This window comes from Babylonia areolata, chromosome 14 (assembly GCF_041734735.1).
Source record: "Babylonia areolata isolate BAREFJ2019XMU chromosome 14, ASM4173473v1, whole genome shotgun sequence".
In the NCBI taxonomy this organism is placed as follows: domain Eukaryota; kingdom Metazoa; phylum Mollusca; class Gastropoda; order Neogastropoda; family Buccinidae; genus Babylonia; species Babylonia areolata.
In genome coordinates this window covers 27,291,584-27,308,473 of record NC_134889.1, presented here as the reverse complement: position 1 = coordinate 27,308,473, position 16,890 = coordinate 27,291,584, and the positions used below count along the sequence as shown (strand labels likewise).

Genomic DNA, 16,890 nt, shown 5'->3' with positions numbered 1-16,890 from the left:
AGTTGTCCCTGGCGAAATTCTGTTGAGAAATCCACTTCGATAGGAAAGCAAACAGAAACTGCAGGCAGGAAAAAATACAAAAAAACCCAAAAAAACATGGGTGGTGCTCTTAGTGTAGCAACACGTTCTCCCTGGGGAGAGCAGCCCGAATTTCATACAGAGAAATCTGTTTGTGACAAAAAAAAGAGTAATACAATACGATAATGATACAATAGTACAATTCACACAACACACACACACACATGCGCCTTTCACCGTTACCATGGGAGTGTGTCAACCTAACCTCGTTCGTTGTGCGTGTCTGTCTGCCCCTGGCAGTCGGCCATGATGGAGGAGTCCCAGGAGGAGGCCCAGCGGCGTGAGGAGGTGCTGCGCATGTATCACGCCACCAAGGAGGCCCTCACCATCATCCAGGACATCTCCACCACCACCGTCTCCACCCCCACGCCCCCACCCGTCAAGGACGACTGGCTGGAGCCCAGCTCTGGTGGCGGGGGCTCGGCCCCTTACAACGGGTAGGTCATCCTGGTCACTTGTTATTTAATTTATTTATTTATTTGTATATTTTTATTTGTATATTTCAGGCTGTGGAACATTCAGTGGATCCGCTTTTTTCAAAGGAAGAGCAGTTGATTTCAGAGGGGGAGTGGGGAATTTTCAGAGGAAAAAAAAAAATTGATGTGTATATTTTATTTTCGTCCAGTCCACTTCCAGCGTGGTTCGGTTTTTCATTTTGAGCCTGGTGCAGTTTTTTTTAGTTATACTGTGACGTCACTTTTGCCTTAGCCGCCATCTTGCGATTCTCAGATGGCAAGCATGTCAAGAGCGGTGCACTGCAGCGACGTTTTCGACAAAGAAAGCATTGCAGATAAGTGGAGATGGGAATGATTTGTCAGGAACTATAAAAGTAGGAGAGGAAAAGGACTGCCTTGGAATTCACTTCAGAAACTATGGATTGTCGTTGTAGTTTTCAGGAGAGGCCCCCAAAAAAACTCTTAAAAATCACTGATATGGCCCCGTGTGATCAGCTGGACTTTAAGCATTTTGTTGTTGTTTTTTTACATGTTCTGAAAGATCAGTATTGGCTTTTTTTTTCTTTTCTTTTTTTTTCTTTTTTGGGCTCTGTATGGTGGGCTGGGTGAAGCGACTGACACAACAACAACAACAACAATGACAAAGAACCGATGAGTGATGTGTGGTGTGTCTGCTGCATGTGGTAACTTTTTTTTGTGTGTGTGTTTCTCCAGGCGCCCTCCGTCTCCGGCCCGACCCCGGGGGCCCCCCCCGCTGCCCAACCGGCCGGGCGAGCAGCCCATGATGACGCCGCTGCAGCCCACCCGCGCTGCCCCCAGCATCCCCAACAGGCCGGCGCCTGACGCGCCCAGCAGGCCAGCCCCTTCCATTCCCGCGTCAGTGACTCACTCCGCTTCGGGGGGTTTTTTTGGTTGTTTTTTTTGTTTTTGTTTTTGTTCTTACACGTCAGTTTTCCATCGGTACACTCTTTCTAAATTAATAGGGAGGGTATGTTATTAACTGAACTGTTCTTTATTATCATGTCATGTGTGTGTGTGTGTGTGTGTTCCTGAACTGTATGTAATTAACTGAACTGTTTTTCATTATTGTGTCGTGTGTGTATGTGTTCCTGAACTGTATGTAATTAACTGAACTGTTCTTCATTATTGTGTCATGTGTGTGTGTGTGTTCCTGAACTGTATGTAATTAACTGCTGTTCTTCATTATTGTGTCATGTGTGTGTGTGTGTGTTCCTGAACTGTGTGTAATTAACTGAAATGTTCTTCATTATTGTGCCATGTGTGTGTGTGTGTGTGTTCCTGAACTGTTTGTAATTAACTGGACTGTTCTTTATTATTGTGTCATGTGACATTGTGTGTTCCTGAACTGTACATAATTAACTGAACTGTTCTTTATTATTTTGTCATGTGTCGTTGTGTGTTCCTGAACTGTATGTAATTAACTGGACTGTTCTTCATTATTGTGTCGTGTGTCGTTGTGTGTTCCTGAACTGTATGTAATTAACTGGACTGTTCTTTATTATTGTGTCATGTGTTGTGTGTGTGTTCCTGAACTGTGTGTAATTAACTGGTGTGACGTGTGTCGTTTTGTGTTCCTGAACTGTGTGTAATTAACTGGACTGTTCTTTATTATTGTGTCATGTGTGTGTGTTCCTGAACTGTATGTAATTAACTGGACTGTTCTTTATTATTGTGTCATGTGTATGTGTGTGTTCCTGAACTGTGTGTAATTAACTGGTGTGACGTGTGTCGTTTTGTGTTCCTGAACCGTGTGTAATTAACTGGACTGTTCTTTATTATTGTGTCATGTGTGTGTGTGTGTTCCTGAACTGTGTGTAATTAACTGAACTGTTCTTCATTATTGTGTCATGTGTCGTGTGTTCCTGAACTGTATGTAATTAACTGAACTGTTCTTCATTATTGTGTCATGTGTATATTTGTGTGTGTGTGTGTGTGTGCAGACGTCCGGGCAGTAGCAATTCCCGTGGGGCGCCTAGGATCCCAGACAGGCCTCTGATCCCCTCCCGGCCCCAGTGAGCTGCTTGCTGTCCAGCCCCAGGGATCCAGTCCCCAGGCCGCCCTGTCCCCCTGACCTCCCTGCATCTTTTCTTCATCTTTTGTGTGTGTGTGTGTGTGCATTCAGACACACTGTACACACACAGACATAAGATACACACACACACACACACACACATGCACACGCTCATACAAGATATACACTCATACTCATACACATACAATATCCACACACACACACTCACACACATTCATGGTAAACACACACACACACACACACACGCACACGCACACACACAAAGCCTCACTGGAAGTACATACATAAAACACATACACATCCCACGACACACTCTGACATACACACATTTGAAAGAGACTTGCTCACTCATACACTCTCTCTTGCGCGCACACACACGCACGCTCACAAACACACAAACACACACACACATTTATCCAAGGAGTTAACTGTGCAATGTTAGACAGTTAACCATAACAACAACAACAAAAAAACTGGGATGAAGGCTATAAGCAGTTCAGCTTAGCCGTCGGCTGTGACTTTATGTTTTCTTTTTCTTTTTTTTTTTCTGTTGTCATTTTATCAGGGGGTTGAAGTGAAAAGCTGTTTGTTGTTGTTACGTTACCGTCAGCTATTGAGAGGCTCTTCGTCAGCAACCCAGTGATGGAGACACAGAAGTGCGGATTGAGAGTGCGCGTGTGTGACTAGAACAGCAAGAAATCGTGTGTGACCTTTGATTGATTGAACTGCAGTGAGGAGTGAACGTCGGCATCCACTGGTCAAACATTGAGCGATGATGTGTAGCTGTAGTGGGGCTGAGGAGAAGGAGAGGTGGGGGGTGGGTAGAATGTTAGGTCGCCAGGAGGCCATACACCAGAGGAGACCCTGCCCCGTTGCCTGGGTGACGGGAACGAAACTTTGTGTCGTGTCGTTATGCAGAACTGACTTGGTATGGCAGGAACGGAAAGAAAAGAACAGAAAAAGAAAAACAGAAAGGAGAGAAAAAAAAAAGGGTGGCACTGTTTTTTCGGGGGGGGGGGGGGATCTGTTTGTTTGTTTGTTTTGGTGAACGGCTTTCCCCAGGGAGAACAATGATTGTTATTTCGTGCGGAAGAAGAAAGAAATCTTGTTGTGAGAAGAAGTGCTGCAACAACACAGAAGAATGGTAGGTTTCTGGATGTTTTAAAATACATGATGCTGCGCAATGTATTGTCAGCAGGTAAAAGGAAGGTGCAGTTAGATGACACAGTCGTTAAATGATGATTGTTTTGATTTGATGATAAATAGTAATGATAATAAAGTTTAGTCATTGTTTTTTTATGTTGTTGTTTTTTGTAATTCCCAATGATTAAGAACAACAAGGACTTTATGATTTAACACCGATGAATTTGCAGTAATAAAGGTATTTATGTAGTGCTAAATCTCTTTTTGCACAGACAAATCAAAGTGCTTTCTCACTAGTCATTCATGCGCATGCTCAACTGTGACACCTAGGGACGAACAACAGAACTTAGAAATACAAGTGAACAGAAAGGTGGAGAAACTGTAGACCAGAAAGAGGGACTGGAGGGGAGAGCTGTTTTGGAACGTTAAGTAGGTTTTTAACTCACTCAGTACGGCCAGTCCTCTCTTCTCCTCTACACAGACCCACCCCTCGGATGTCCAGTGGGTGTCTGAATGACCCAACCTTTAGCTTCCGTCGTCAGAATTGTGGTATTCTTTGTCAATATTCACCTCTTCAGTATAAGAGCCTTCCGCTTGCAATATTTTGATGATGGTAATTGGGGTGAAACGCTGTTAACGTCGTTTCTTTCGCCGTTCGTATGGAGAGAGTTATGACCAGACCTGAAAGAGCTGAGGGGTTGGTTTGGTGAAGCGAAACATGCATCATGTGTTAGGTTCATATTCTGAGCTGGGTTTTGTTATACTTTTAACTCTCTCCATACGAACGGCGAAGGAGACAACGTCAACAGCGCTTCACCCCAATTACCATCATCAAAATATTGCAAGTGGAAGGCTCTTATACAGAAGAGGTGAATGTTGACAAAGAATACCACAATTCTGACGACGGAAGCTAAAGGTTGGGTCATTCAGACACCCACTGGACATCCGAGGGGTCTGTGTAGAGGAGAAGAGAGGACTGGCCGTACTGAGTGAGTTAAAAAGCAGGAAAACCAAACTTAAAAGCAAACTTCATTTTTTAACCAGGTGCAAGAGTGAGGGATGAGAAAGTGGGTGAGAGTCAGGTTTATCTTTATCGCTGGTTGGTTGTTTTGCTTTGCTGTGCCAGGTCTTGGTGAATCCTGAAATGGGAGAAGCAGACGGGAAGTTTTTGTGCTGAGTTTTGAACACTGAATTCTGGGAACCTTCATTCATTCATTCACGTGGCATCAATCAGCGCCAGTGTATTTCGAAGCAGCACCATCTTACTGATGTCATTGGGTGCATAGCTCTCAAGAAAACAACATGATACCTTTGTTTATGCTGTTCTGTTGTTGTTGTTATTTGTGTGTAGTTGAGGGTTGGCGGTTGTAATAGCTTAAGATAAGAGTTTAATGTGTCAAAATCTCGCAGACGTGTTCATTGAATGAAAGTATGATTAATTTTTTCAGATCAGATCAACATGATCTTTAGTAGGATTGTAAAATGTTGGCTGGCTAATACAAACTTTAAGCTGGATATTGCCATTAGTATATTTTATGACTTTTTTTCACAAAAGATCTCGCTCTTTTACAGCAAACTTGTGAACAAATTATCTTTTAGATACAAGCATTCTTGTGTCCTGTATCTTTTCTGTATGAAATTCAGGCTGCTCTCCCCTGGGGACAGTGTGTCACGGTGCAGTGCCACCTTTTTTTTTCTGTGAGCAAATGTATTTGTTTTTCTGTCAAACTGTATTTTTCTACGGAATTTTGCCCGGGACAACCCTTTTGTTGTTGTTGTACCTGCGCTAAGTGCATGCTGCACACAGGACCTTGGTTTATTGTCTAATCCAAAAGAGGGAAAAAGGTTAAGAAACAGTCTGTCCACCCCAAGTTTTGGTTCAAGCAGTTCAGCCACCCCGTGACCTACAGAGAGGCCAGGACCATCATCCACAACCGTTACCAGAACCAGTGGAAGAGAAGGCTGGGTGCAAACAGTGGTGTCGATCCAATCCACCAGCTCCAGAGACACCAGCAGACAGTCCTCTTCAGACTGAGAACCGGCCACTGCCGACTACTGAGTCACCTTCACCGTATGAAGATCGCCCACACTGATGAGTGTCCATGTGGCACTGGACCCCAGACCCCTGAACACATCCTCCAACACTGCCCAACCCATGAAGCTCTACGGCGTCAAACCTGGCCAGGGGGCACGGAGCTACAGGCGCAGCTTTGGGGAGACCGCCACGACCTGGAGAAGACCGTGGGCTACATCGTGGCGACGGGGGTGACCGTCTGACGCAGCCAAAACATCGAACGCAGAAGAAGAAGAAGAAGGAGGTTCAAGCAGATTCTACAGTATGCACAAAAGGATATGATGAGAAGAAGAAGAAGCAAACAGTTCATGTCAGATGTCATGTGCAGTCATTGTGGGTTGCAGGGAAAAGCAGAATGTCGTGTTGCTTTGTGCATTTTTCGTGTGATAAAACTCGTGCTCAGATTTGTGTGCGAATGTTTGTGCGTGTGTGTGAGTGTGTGTTATCTGAATAATGCTGTCAGTTGTGAACTGTAGTAGAAGAGGGTGACTGAGGCAATAGAATCCATGGTTGTTCATATGCTTTTTGAGTCATGCGTTTTTGTTTCGAAGGTCAGTGGGAAGGGTTGTCATTTGTCTCGGTTCTTGTGCTGGGTTTTTTTTGTTTTTGGGGGGTTTTTTTTTGCACTTGTGTGTACATGTATAAACAAAGCGAGTCTGTGTAATGACCTGGTCTCAGTTGTCTGGGTCTGTGTGGAGGGGTTGGGGGAGTTGGTAAGAGGGGGGTGAATGTTGGCATTTTCTATGGAGCCACAAAGCAGTATAGAAAGCCAACTTAGGGGGATGGGAGGTGTAGAGAAGATCTTTTAAGTCATCCCCTTCATGATGCAGTAAGCACAGTGAGAGGTAGAAGAAAGCTGTGATAAATATTCGGCAAGTTAAAAAAAATTTAAAAAAATCTTGATATAACTTGTGTCCTGCATCCAACTTTCACCAGTCTTGGTGTGGGGAGTTGCCATGGCGATTGGCCATGACTCCAGTTTGAAATTTTGGGACGAGTGGCAAATGATAGAAGATCGGGGTCTAAAAGAGAACAGGTCTTGCATAGAGCTTGTTAGGAGGTGCCAGGCACAATCAGGTAGGCGGAAAACTTCTGATCATGGAAATCATAGTTCAAGGCCCCACTTCAGCTTGTGCCAAGCCTTAGACACAGTGGATGTGAATTCACTGCCTTCCTGTGCCAAGCCTTAGACACAGTAGACACAGTGGATGTGAATTCACTGCTTTCCTGTGCCCAGCCCTGGACACAGTGGATGTGAATTCACTGCCTTCTTGTGCCAAGCCTGAGACACAGAGGATGTGAATTCACTGCCTTCCTGTGCCGAACCTTAGACACAGTGGATGTGAATTCACTGCCTTCCTGTGCCGAGCTTTAGACACAGTGGATGTGAATTCACTGCCTTCCTGTGCCGAGCCTTAGACACAGTGGATGTGAATTCACTGCCTTCCTGTGCCCAGCCCTGGACACAGTGGATGTAAATTCACTGCCTTCCTGTGCCAAGCCCTGGACACAGTGGATGTGAATTCTCTGCCTTCCTGTGCCCAAGCCCTGGACACAGTTGATGTGAATTCACAGCCCCTATGGCCTTAAAAGGCTATGGGACCTTTAACCTATAACCTTTTACTCAGTTTGTGTTCAGCTTGTGGGCACTCTAGGGTTTTTAACAGTTGAACATGGAAACTGGTAAGTTGTCTGTAATAAGATGTGTGTGAGCGCGCATGGCGCGTCTCTCTTTCTCTCCTCGTATTCATTGTTTCCATGTTGTCTTCTCGGGGTTTTTTTTTTTCTGTATGCTTTTTTGATCATTTGTATTCGTCAGCCTAAATCGTTTTTTGTCCAGCATTATGAAAAACCTGGGCTGTGATAGACAAGGAAGTTTATGATTGAGGTTAAAACAGACACAACACTTCTTGTCACTGCCCTGTTTAGTGCTTGGTAAAGGTAGGAAAATAAGTTGATATGGGTGGTGGCTGTTCATTTTCTTCTTCAAACGGAGTAGTGTGTTAACTCCGATTGAAAATGTTTGGAGCATACTTATCAGGTTGTGTGGGTGAATGTAGGTATGTGGATGCCTGAATGTTAGTCAGTACAATTGTCTGTAGGATCAGTTGTTGTTGGGGTTGGTGTATGTTTTTTTGTGAGGAAACTGGAACTGTCATTATGAGCTAGTGTTTCCTGCAGTTGTATATTCCACCCCATACCCCGACTCAACTCCCCCGTCTTGATTATAATGTTTTTTTGTCATCTGCTAAAACTGTGAATTAGCTTTTTCTAGCTGTGCTAACTTTAGGATTCAGACCCTGACAAATGAGCCTGGACATTTTCTCCCCTTGTTTAGAGCTTAAGGTCAGTTGGAAAATCTTAGGAAGGATGATCAGAACAGCTTTGTGTTCTTTGTTATGCTTTGTTGTATGTCAGCATTGGAAGATTTGTCATTTGTGGTGATATCCCCCAGTCCCTATCCCAACATACTCCTTTTCAAAAGATTTTGAGAAAATGCCTTTTTTTTTTCCTTTTTCTTTTTTGTGACACTTTGGGATTTATCTCCCCTAGGGTATGTCTCCCTCCAGTTCTGTTTAGAATAATTTAGGCTATTTCTTTTGTCCTTAGAGCTGTTTGTTGTTGGTGATGCTACAGGATTCTTGTTCCAAAAGCATTACCTGGAGCCATTTCTTACCACTAGTGACAGTGCAATAGTCACTGATACATTAACAAAACTGTCGAACCAACAGCAATGTGAGAAACTCTTTTTCTTTTAAAGTGATTTTTGTAAAGTCTGTCATTGGTGATTCAGTATGTAAATAGGATGCAAGTATGTCCTTCATGCACTTTGCAAGACAAGACCCACAAAATCTTCAAACGTTTTGTCACATTTTTGTATGAAATCATCATCTTGAAACCTTTGTTTTGTTTTGTTTTCTTTTCATGTGCATAGTGATGAGAATGTTCTCTATATAAACTGCGACCTGTTGGGGAGATCAGTGTCTGCAAGCTTTATGTGAAATTACTGTCTTTCACTGAAAGAAGTGGCCAGGTCTTTTTTTTACATCTTGTCATGCAGAGGAATTGAGATGGGGCTGTGCATAAAATGTGTGTATGCATGCTCATATCCTGTGAGTGAGAAAGCACCTGTGTGTGTGTTTGTGTGTCTGTGTGTGTGTGTGTATTAATGTGTCTGTAAACCTGATGGTAGCTTGTCTCTTGTCTGCTGTTGTGCACAGGAATGCTGATTGATTGTTGTTGCAGTTGCAGCTGTGCTTGTTTTTCTCGTGTCTCAAGGATAGTTGTTTGTTTTTCTTGTCCTGCCCTGTACGCATACACAACTCACTTTCAGATTACATGAGTTGTTTCCATGTATAGATTTTTTTTTTTTTTTAAGACTATGTTGTTCATCGCATCAAGTAAAGGGGGATGATTCATATCCCAGCAGATGATGTGCGCAGATCACGGTTTTTTTTTGGGGGTGAGTGATGATTAGAACATACATGGACATACGTAACCTACATTGTTGTCAGAAAAGATCTCAGTAGTCGAAGAGCCTAGACTGTAGTAGTTACGTGTCAAGTCATTTGGAGTTGTCCTGTAGTACAGAAGCGACAACAAAAAGTGTTGTAGGGTCTGTAGTCTGTGGTGTTGTGAAGTCAACCTCCGCTGTAGTCCTTCGTGTGTATGGTGCTGCATCATGTGGCCAACAGCATAACAAAAAAATGACAATGTCCTTTCTTCTGGGTGGGTTTTTTTTTCAAAATCCCTGTATGCTAGATAGATGTTTATCGCAGGGATTTTAGCTTTTGTTTTTCATCCTTGAGTTTGTCTGGTGTTTTGGTTTTTTCCAGTATGGAAAAAGTGTGGCATGAACATGTAGACAAATAAAAACATGTACATAACACATACTGGTTGTCTGACAGCTATGTGCTGACTCTTATTATAATATTGCCATGGAAAGAAAAATTTTCAGTCGGCGTGTATCCTTTTTTTCTGTTCCATGGGAAAGCTCAGTTACTCCAGATGTGGCGCAGATTTGATGGATAATAATCTTTTGTTAACAGACGTGGCAGAATTGGTTCAGTGTCGCTTATGATCCAGAGTTAGAGGCTCAGTTTGGGCATTGTGTTGTGTCCCATGGGAAAGGCGCTTTACCCTGATTTTCCTGACTCCACCAAAAGTGTGAGTGGGTACCTGACTTGGGTCAGCAAGGTTGAAGCAGTGCCAGGAGAAGGTCAGGGCCCCACCTCTTCTTGCCAAGCCCTAGACACAGTGAATTTGAAATCACTGTCTTGATGACCATGAATGGCTAAGGGACCTTCAGTCATCTAATGTGATAGCAACGTCTGGTTGCCCTCGGTTTAATGATAATCTCTTAGTTTTGTGAAGAGCCAGGAGTTGCACCGGCATTCATGCTCCCATGATTAGCCAGCATTTCATGGGACTGATCACTGACACACACACACACACACACACACACACACACACACACTGGTCACATGAAAGCTAAGGATCTGTTTAGAAAGGAAAGTTCCAAGAACATTATGTGTGTGTAATTGTAGGGGAAGATCCAGGAACAAGGATTATGTGAATGTGCTGTATTGTGGAGAAAAAGTTCCAGCAATCGTGTGCATTTAATTGTTGGGGAAGTCCCAGGAATCGGGGGGAATGTGTGTACCCACAAAAATGGATTATGGCTGCCTCATTGTTGGGTAACGTAAATACGGTCATGCACTTAATAACCCACTTGTACATACAAATGAACAGGGGTCTGGGAAGTTGCAGCCAACTTATACAGAAAAAGAAGGATTGTGTGTTTTACGGAAGGGGGAAGTTCCAGGGATTGTATTATAAGTGAATAAAACAAATCCAGGGAAAAGACATGGAAGAGAAGGAAAGAGTGCCCACAGAGAACCGCTGATAACCCCACCCCCACCCCACCCACCCAGCCCCCTCCCACTCCCTGCCCCACCCCTCCTCCACACACACACACAGATACCACATTGTTTTTTTCTAGTCCTGTATCAACCACACGATTCATCTCTCACTTCATATCCACTGGTCATCACTGATGCACAATTTCTTCTTTCATGGACAAGGGATGTTTCTTCTTCCAGAAAGCCTGGACAAAGTCATTGAAAGCATTCTGAACATCATGTTGAATCAAGAAATACATAACCCCATCAATGGTCTTGAGAATAAGAACTGGTGCTTCAGAGAGAGCAAAAGAGTTTCGTTTGAGATGTGAATGGTTAATATGTTTTTAAAGGGGAGGGGCTTCTTCTCTTTTTTTCTTTCTTTTTTTTCTTTTTTTTTCCAAGCTTCTCGGTAACAAAACATGGACAAAGTGTTTGATGAGATGCAAGTGATGGATGGTCCACACACTGCAGCCTTCTGCTGCTGCAGAATATTTGATGGGTAAAACTTGACATCTCTTTATAAAGGAAATACTTGTTGGTTGTTTGTTTCATTTTGTTTTCACTGATGCCGAAAAAAAAGATGTTATTATTCATACTTTCACATTTTGTTGTTGTTGTTTTTTTTTTCTTCTTCTTCTTCTTTTTTTCTCTTCTACACACATATTTTATGTTGGTGTTAAGGGAGGAAAGGAGTAGGCTGTTCAGTGTGATGGGACATGATACCATACCATGACAGGCTGTTATTTGAAGTTCCTGATTCAGAACTTCACATGGGTCCCTTTTCTGTCCAGATGGTACAGACAGCATTAGCGCCTGACTGACATCATATTTCTCCTCCTTTCCTTCAGTTTTTTGAGAGAGAAAAAGTGTCACCTGTGATCATTATACAGTCTTGGTTGCTGTGTAGTGTGTGAAATCGGCAAAATGATCATCTTGAAGTACATGCGCTTACATGCATTCATACACTCACATCATATGGCAATGGAATACCCTTTTAAACATTGTTTCCTACTCTTAACATTCCTGTTATACTGTTTTGTGAAAAGCATAATGAAAAGTTGTACACAAGTTGGTTTTTTTTTTCTTTTCTCTTTGGCGCCCCCTCCCCTTCCCTCCCCTCCCCCCCTCCCCACCCCCGCCCCCACTTGAATGTGAGTATACTGCCATCATATTGAATGAACGCATCGCTTGCTTTGATTTCATCCTCTAAAGGAGGAGAGGGTAAGAAAAGGAAATCTTGATGACTACTATTTGGTGACCTGCAGCTTGTAGACTATTGACAATATCAAGCACAACAGACTACAGGCAGTGATGCAAAGAAGTGAATTATGTCAGTGCAAACTCCTCTCCATCTTCGGCGTATTGTATTGTATTGTATTGCATTTCTTTCTTTCTTTTTTTTTCTTTTTTTTCACAACAGATTTATCTGTGTGAGATTCAGGCTGCTCTCCCAGGGTTTGCCACAGTACAGTGCCACCTTTTTGCTTTTCGATTTTTATTCTTCTTTTATTTCTCTCTCTCTCTCTCTCTCTCTCTCTCTCTCTCTCTCTCTCTCTCTCTTTCTCTGTCTGCAGGTGTATTTGTTTTTTATAATATAGCTGTTTATTTTTCTGCAGAAATTTGCCAGGGAGTAACCCTTTTGCTGCTATGGGTTCTTTTACATGCGCAAAGTGCTTTCTGCTCATGGGACCTCAGTTTCAGTTACATCATTTCATCCAGAACTAGCATTCAGACTACCCCTCAAGGTCTAGTGGAGAGGGAAGTAAAATGCACTCATGGTCTGTATTATGGATTCGAACCCAAGGACACTCCCGAAAACGGAGTATGGCTGCCTACATGGCGGGGTAAAAACGGTCATACGCGTAAAAGCCCACTCGTGTGCATATGAGTGAACGTGGGAGTTGCAGCCCACAAACGCAGAAGAAGAAGAAGAACCCAAGGACACTCACTTCATACTCAGGTGCACATCACTAGGTGATCTCCAAGTTGTTTTGGAATACCCTCTGGCCTCTCTCTCTCTCTCTCGCTCGGCTCCCTTTCTCCCTCTCCTCCCTCCCTCTCTCTCTCTCTCTCTCTCTCTCTGTGGCTAATCATGCTGTCCATTGTTTTTCATTTACTCACACACTTACATTTCGTATTGGTTCTGAAATTCTGCATTGTAAAGTGAGTTAATATTGTGCATGATTTTCACACACACACACAATGTTTCTTGTTTTATGTTGTTTGATTTTTTTTTTTTTTTTTTTTTCAAGCAGTACGTATTTTCATTAAGTTGCAGCATGTACTCTCTTTCACACAAGTACACACACACACGCGCGCGCGCCCAAGTCTGTGATGTGTTTGTAAAAGTGTGGACAGCAAAAAAAAAAAGGGTTTACTTTAGCTTTTATTTTTCTCAATTATACTTGATGGGATTGCCTGTGTTTGTTGATGATTTAGCTTTGTGTATACATATACCATGGATGAGTGATTTTTTTTTTTTTATTATTTTTTTTTTTTTTAGTGAGTTAAGGTGAGCTTATGATGAAAAAAACAAATCCTTCATTTGGGGATTTGCTGTTTGTTTCATTTGTTTGTTTTCTTCTCTGTTATTTTTTTCAGGTACTGTTGTGTACATCATGTTAATGATAAGTACTTGATTTATCAACTGTGTTGTAAATACATCCAGTAGCTGACCTGACATGTACCTATAATTATATGTGTAGGTGTATATTTTATAAAGGATTTTGTGGTGTTGTTGTCTACTGGAGCAAAGTATCTGTTGAACATCTTTTTTTTTTTTTCTTTTTTTTTTTTTTTTTTTGGTTCACACAATAATTTAATTAAAGTCATATTCACCTCCTAGACAGAAAGAGAGACTTTTGTCGGCTGTGTTGTTGGCGGTGAAGAAAGTGACAGTTTGTCGTCTACCATGTTTGCTTTGGCAGTGGTGGTGGTGGTGGTGGCGTTTTTTTGTGTTTTTTTTGTGTGTGTTTTGTTTTTTAAGTTTGTTTTGTGCGTGTGTGTTTTTGTTTTGGTGGGTTTGTTTTTAATGAATTTTATTCAATTATTACAATACATGCAAAGAACAGAAACACGTACAACGGAGAGAGAAAAAAAAAAAAAGCACACACAAAAATAAATAAATTCACATGTGTATATTATGTTGAGAGTATCAACTTACACGTTGTCATGGATTCATAGACATGTACATTATTGTCTTTGTTATGATTTTCTGATCATTTAAACACACACACACACACACACACACAACACACACAAAACACCAACAATAACAACAGCATACAAATTACAGATGAGCTACAAGAAAATTCATTCAGCAGGAGCACTGTAAATCTTAAGTATACATAAAAGCGCAACAATGTTGGCAACATGACACATTCGTACATACAAGTTTGAATCGAGCATAGGTATAACATTTCTTCTGGAAAACTTAGTGCAAAGGAGACAAATAACGAGTCATCTTTAACAAGCTTTTGGTATGGATTGTTACCGTTTTATGTTAAGATTTGGTTTTTGGTGGCGGTTGTTGTTTTTTATGGAGGGGGGGAGAGGGGTTGGGGGGGGGGGGGGCTTTGGTCAGTGAGAAAACAAATTTCTTGTTCTGTTGGTCCATCAGTGATGGACTTTTTCTTTCTGTTTAACTCTTCAAACTGTTTTCTTGAGCAGGTGTGAGCAGACATGATTTTATTCAGTGTGTCAGACACTTGAAAAGGAATGAATACTGCAATAACAAAAAGCAAAAACAAAGAAAAAAAAGCTCATCTGTAGAGAATTTATCCGGTCTCTAAAGATCATTGTGGTCTGTTATACACAGACAAATGAAACGTTCTGAACAAAATAAAAGGATGATGTTTCCTGACTCAGCCTCACACATGGACCAGATTTTTCTCTTTCTTTCTCCCACTCCTACACACCCCCTCCCCCGCTTCCCCCACCTCCCTTCACTAGGCTGAGTTTTAGTCTGGGAGGACATAAGTGATTCACCAAAGGACCTGGTGATTCTCCAAAAGGCCTAGTTAGTCCCCAGAAGACATTCACTTAAGACCCTAAAGAACATTGGTGAGTCCCGTGAAGGACCTAGTGAGTCCCCAAGAAAACATTCAGTCAAGACCGTAAAGGACATTGGTGTGTCCTCACAGGACCTGATGAATCCCCAGAAGACATTAAGTGAAGACCATAGAGGACACTGGTGAGTTCCCAAAGGACCTAGTGAGTCCCCAGAAGATATTCAGTGAAGACCCTAGAGGACACTGGTGAGTCCCCAGAAGGACCTAAATCCCCAGAAGACATTTAGTTAAGACCCTAAAGGACACTGGTGAGTCCCCAAAGGACCTAGTGAGTCCCCAGAAGACATTCAGTTAAGACCCTAAAGGACACTGGTGAGTCCCCAAAGGACCTAGTGAGTCCCCAGAAGACATTCAGTTAAGACCCTAAAGGACACTGGTGAGTCCCCAAAGGACCTAGGGAGTCCCTAGAGGACCACGTAATGGTTATCACTTGATTTTCTTTCAATCAGACACCATGCCTTTCTTGAGGAGAACATGCCAGGAAGTATAAATGATATAAACAGATTTATAGAAGAATTTTACAATTAAAGACAATGCTTAGTACATATGAGAGTCAAAAAATACAAGTCAACTGATAAGGTTTGCCAACTTGCAAAATTGAACACTAAAAGAAATGAGGAACAGAAAAAAAAAAAATGGGACAATGATAATACAAAAAACAAAAAAAAAAAAAAAAAAAAAAAGGAAAAAGAGACATCTGGACAACAGATGTGAAATAAGTGGGAAAAATATCAGATAGCTATAGGCCTGGTCCATAATTATTCACATTCTTTCACCTTCACTTACTTCTCTTGTTTTTGTTTTTCAAACTATGCCATTGAAAACAGATCTATAGTCTTACGAAAATTCTTTCAGCAAATACTTCACCAAGTTTATGGAAGAGAACACTTTCCGTTTGCAGAATTTGAGCTGTTCTAGAGATGCTTTTTTAAAGAAACTGCAAAAACTAAAAAAACAACCAAATTGAAAGAAAATTTGACAGAATTCGAGCCACCGCCTCAAACGCAAAAGTAAAATGTGTGTGTTTTTGTATGTGTATGTAAAATTTGTACATGTACACACACACACACACACACACATGCGTGCGTGCGCACGCGCACACACACACATGTGGGCACATGCACACGCACAAACACTTCACTTTCAGTGAAAAGACCAGCTGAAAAATGAATTAACAACCCCCTGCACACACACACACCACACACACACACACACACGTAGGCATGTGCACGCACACGCGTGCACGCACACACACACACACACATGTGGGCACATGCACACATACAAAGACTTCACTTTCAGTGAACAGACCAGCTGAAGAATGAATTAACAACCCCCTGCACACATACACACACACACACACACGTGGGCATGCACACACACACACACACACACACACACACAAACACTTCACTTCCAGTGAACAGACGAGCTGAAGAATGAATTAACAACCCCCTGCATGGAGCCACACACACTCGTTTCCAGTGGAACTCTGTAAGACTTTCTTAAGAGGGGGTTGGGAGGTGGCAAACTTCTTGACAGGTGAGTATAAGGCCCGTCGCCCACGGGGCGTCAGTGACGGCCGCGCATCATTTTTTGATGCCTCGCTTCATTTAATTGTCGCGCGTACGCTTGAAACCTGTCGCGAGGCATGTCGCTTGCACATGCGCGACAAACCTCCCCAGGCATCACGCATCACACTCCATATTTGGAAAGTCACGTGCTGTCAGTGTCGCCCTAACGATAATTTATTGTTGATACTGAAGAGGAAATTATGGTTGACTGTTGCAATGAAAATAACCCCCACTTTTTCCGAGGAAGAAATTGTTTTTTTGGTGATGTTGTTGTTATTTTTTGTTTTTGGTTTTTACATTTGAAATGGGGAAACAGCAAGATATAACGTGCTTTTGTTTGTTTTATACTGTTTGTTTCTTTATTTTAACTTTTGACGTTTTTTCAAACACATCACCAGGTTTCCTTGAATTTATTCATCGCACACCCTATCCAGTTTATCTGTTTAATAGTTAATATTCAGTCACTTTTCTATGCATGATATTGACATTCATTGCAAAATCAATCATTTGATCAATCATTCAGTCACTCACCATGCAGT

At 42.1% G+C, this 16,890-nt stretch overlaps 1 protein-coding gene across 5 annotated transcripts in view; it reads left to right on the top strand.

The window, feature by feature from the left end:
• LOC143289568 (dynamin-1-like) overlaps nucleotides 1-4,513 on the top strand; it is a 79,451-nt gene extending 74,938 nt beyond the window's left edge. For all 5 annotated transcript variants that reach the window (XM_076598590.1, XM_076598589.1, XM_076598586.1 and 2 more), the window contains 3 exons: nucleotides 319-515; nucleotides 1,248-1,409; nucleotides 2,495-4,513. In XM_076598590.1, the coding sequence (XP_076454705.1) occupies nucleotides 319-515; nucleotides 1,248-1,409; nucleotides 2,495-2,570 (435 nt within the window). In that variant the 3' untranslated portion in view covers nucleotides 2,571-4,513. The remainder of the gene's footprint in view (nucleotides 1-318; nucleotides 516-1,247; nucleotides 1,410-2,494) is intronic.
• Nucleotides 4,514-16,890: the final 12,377 nt, after the last annotated feature.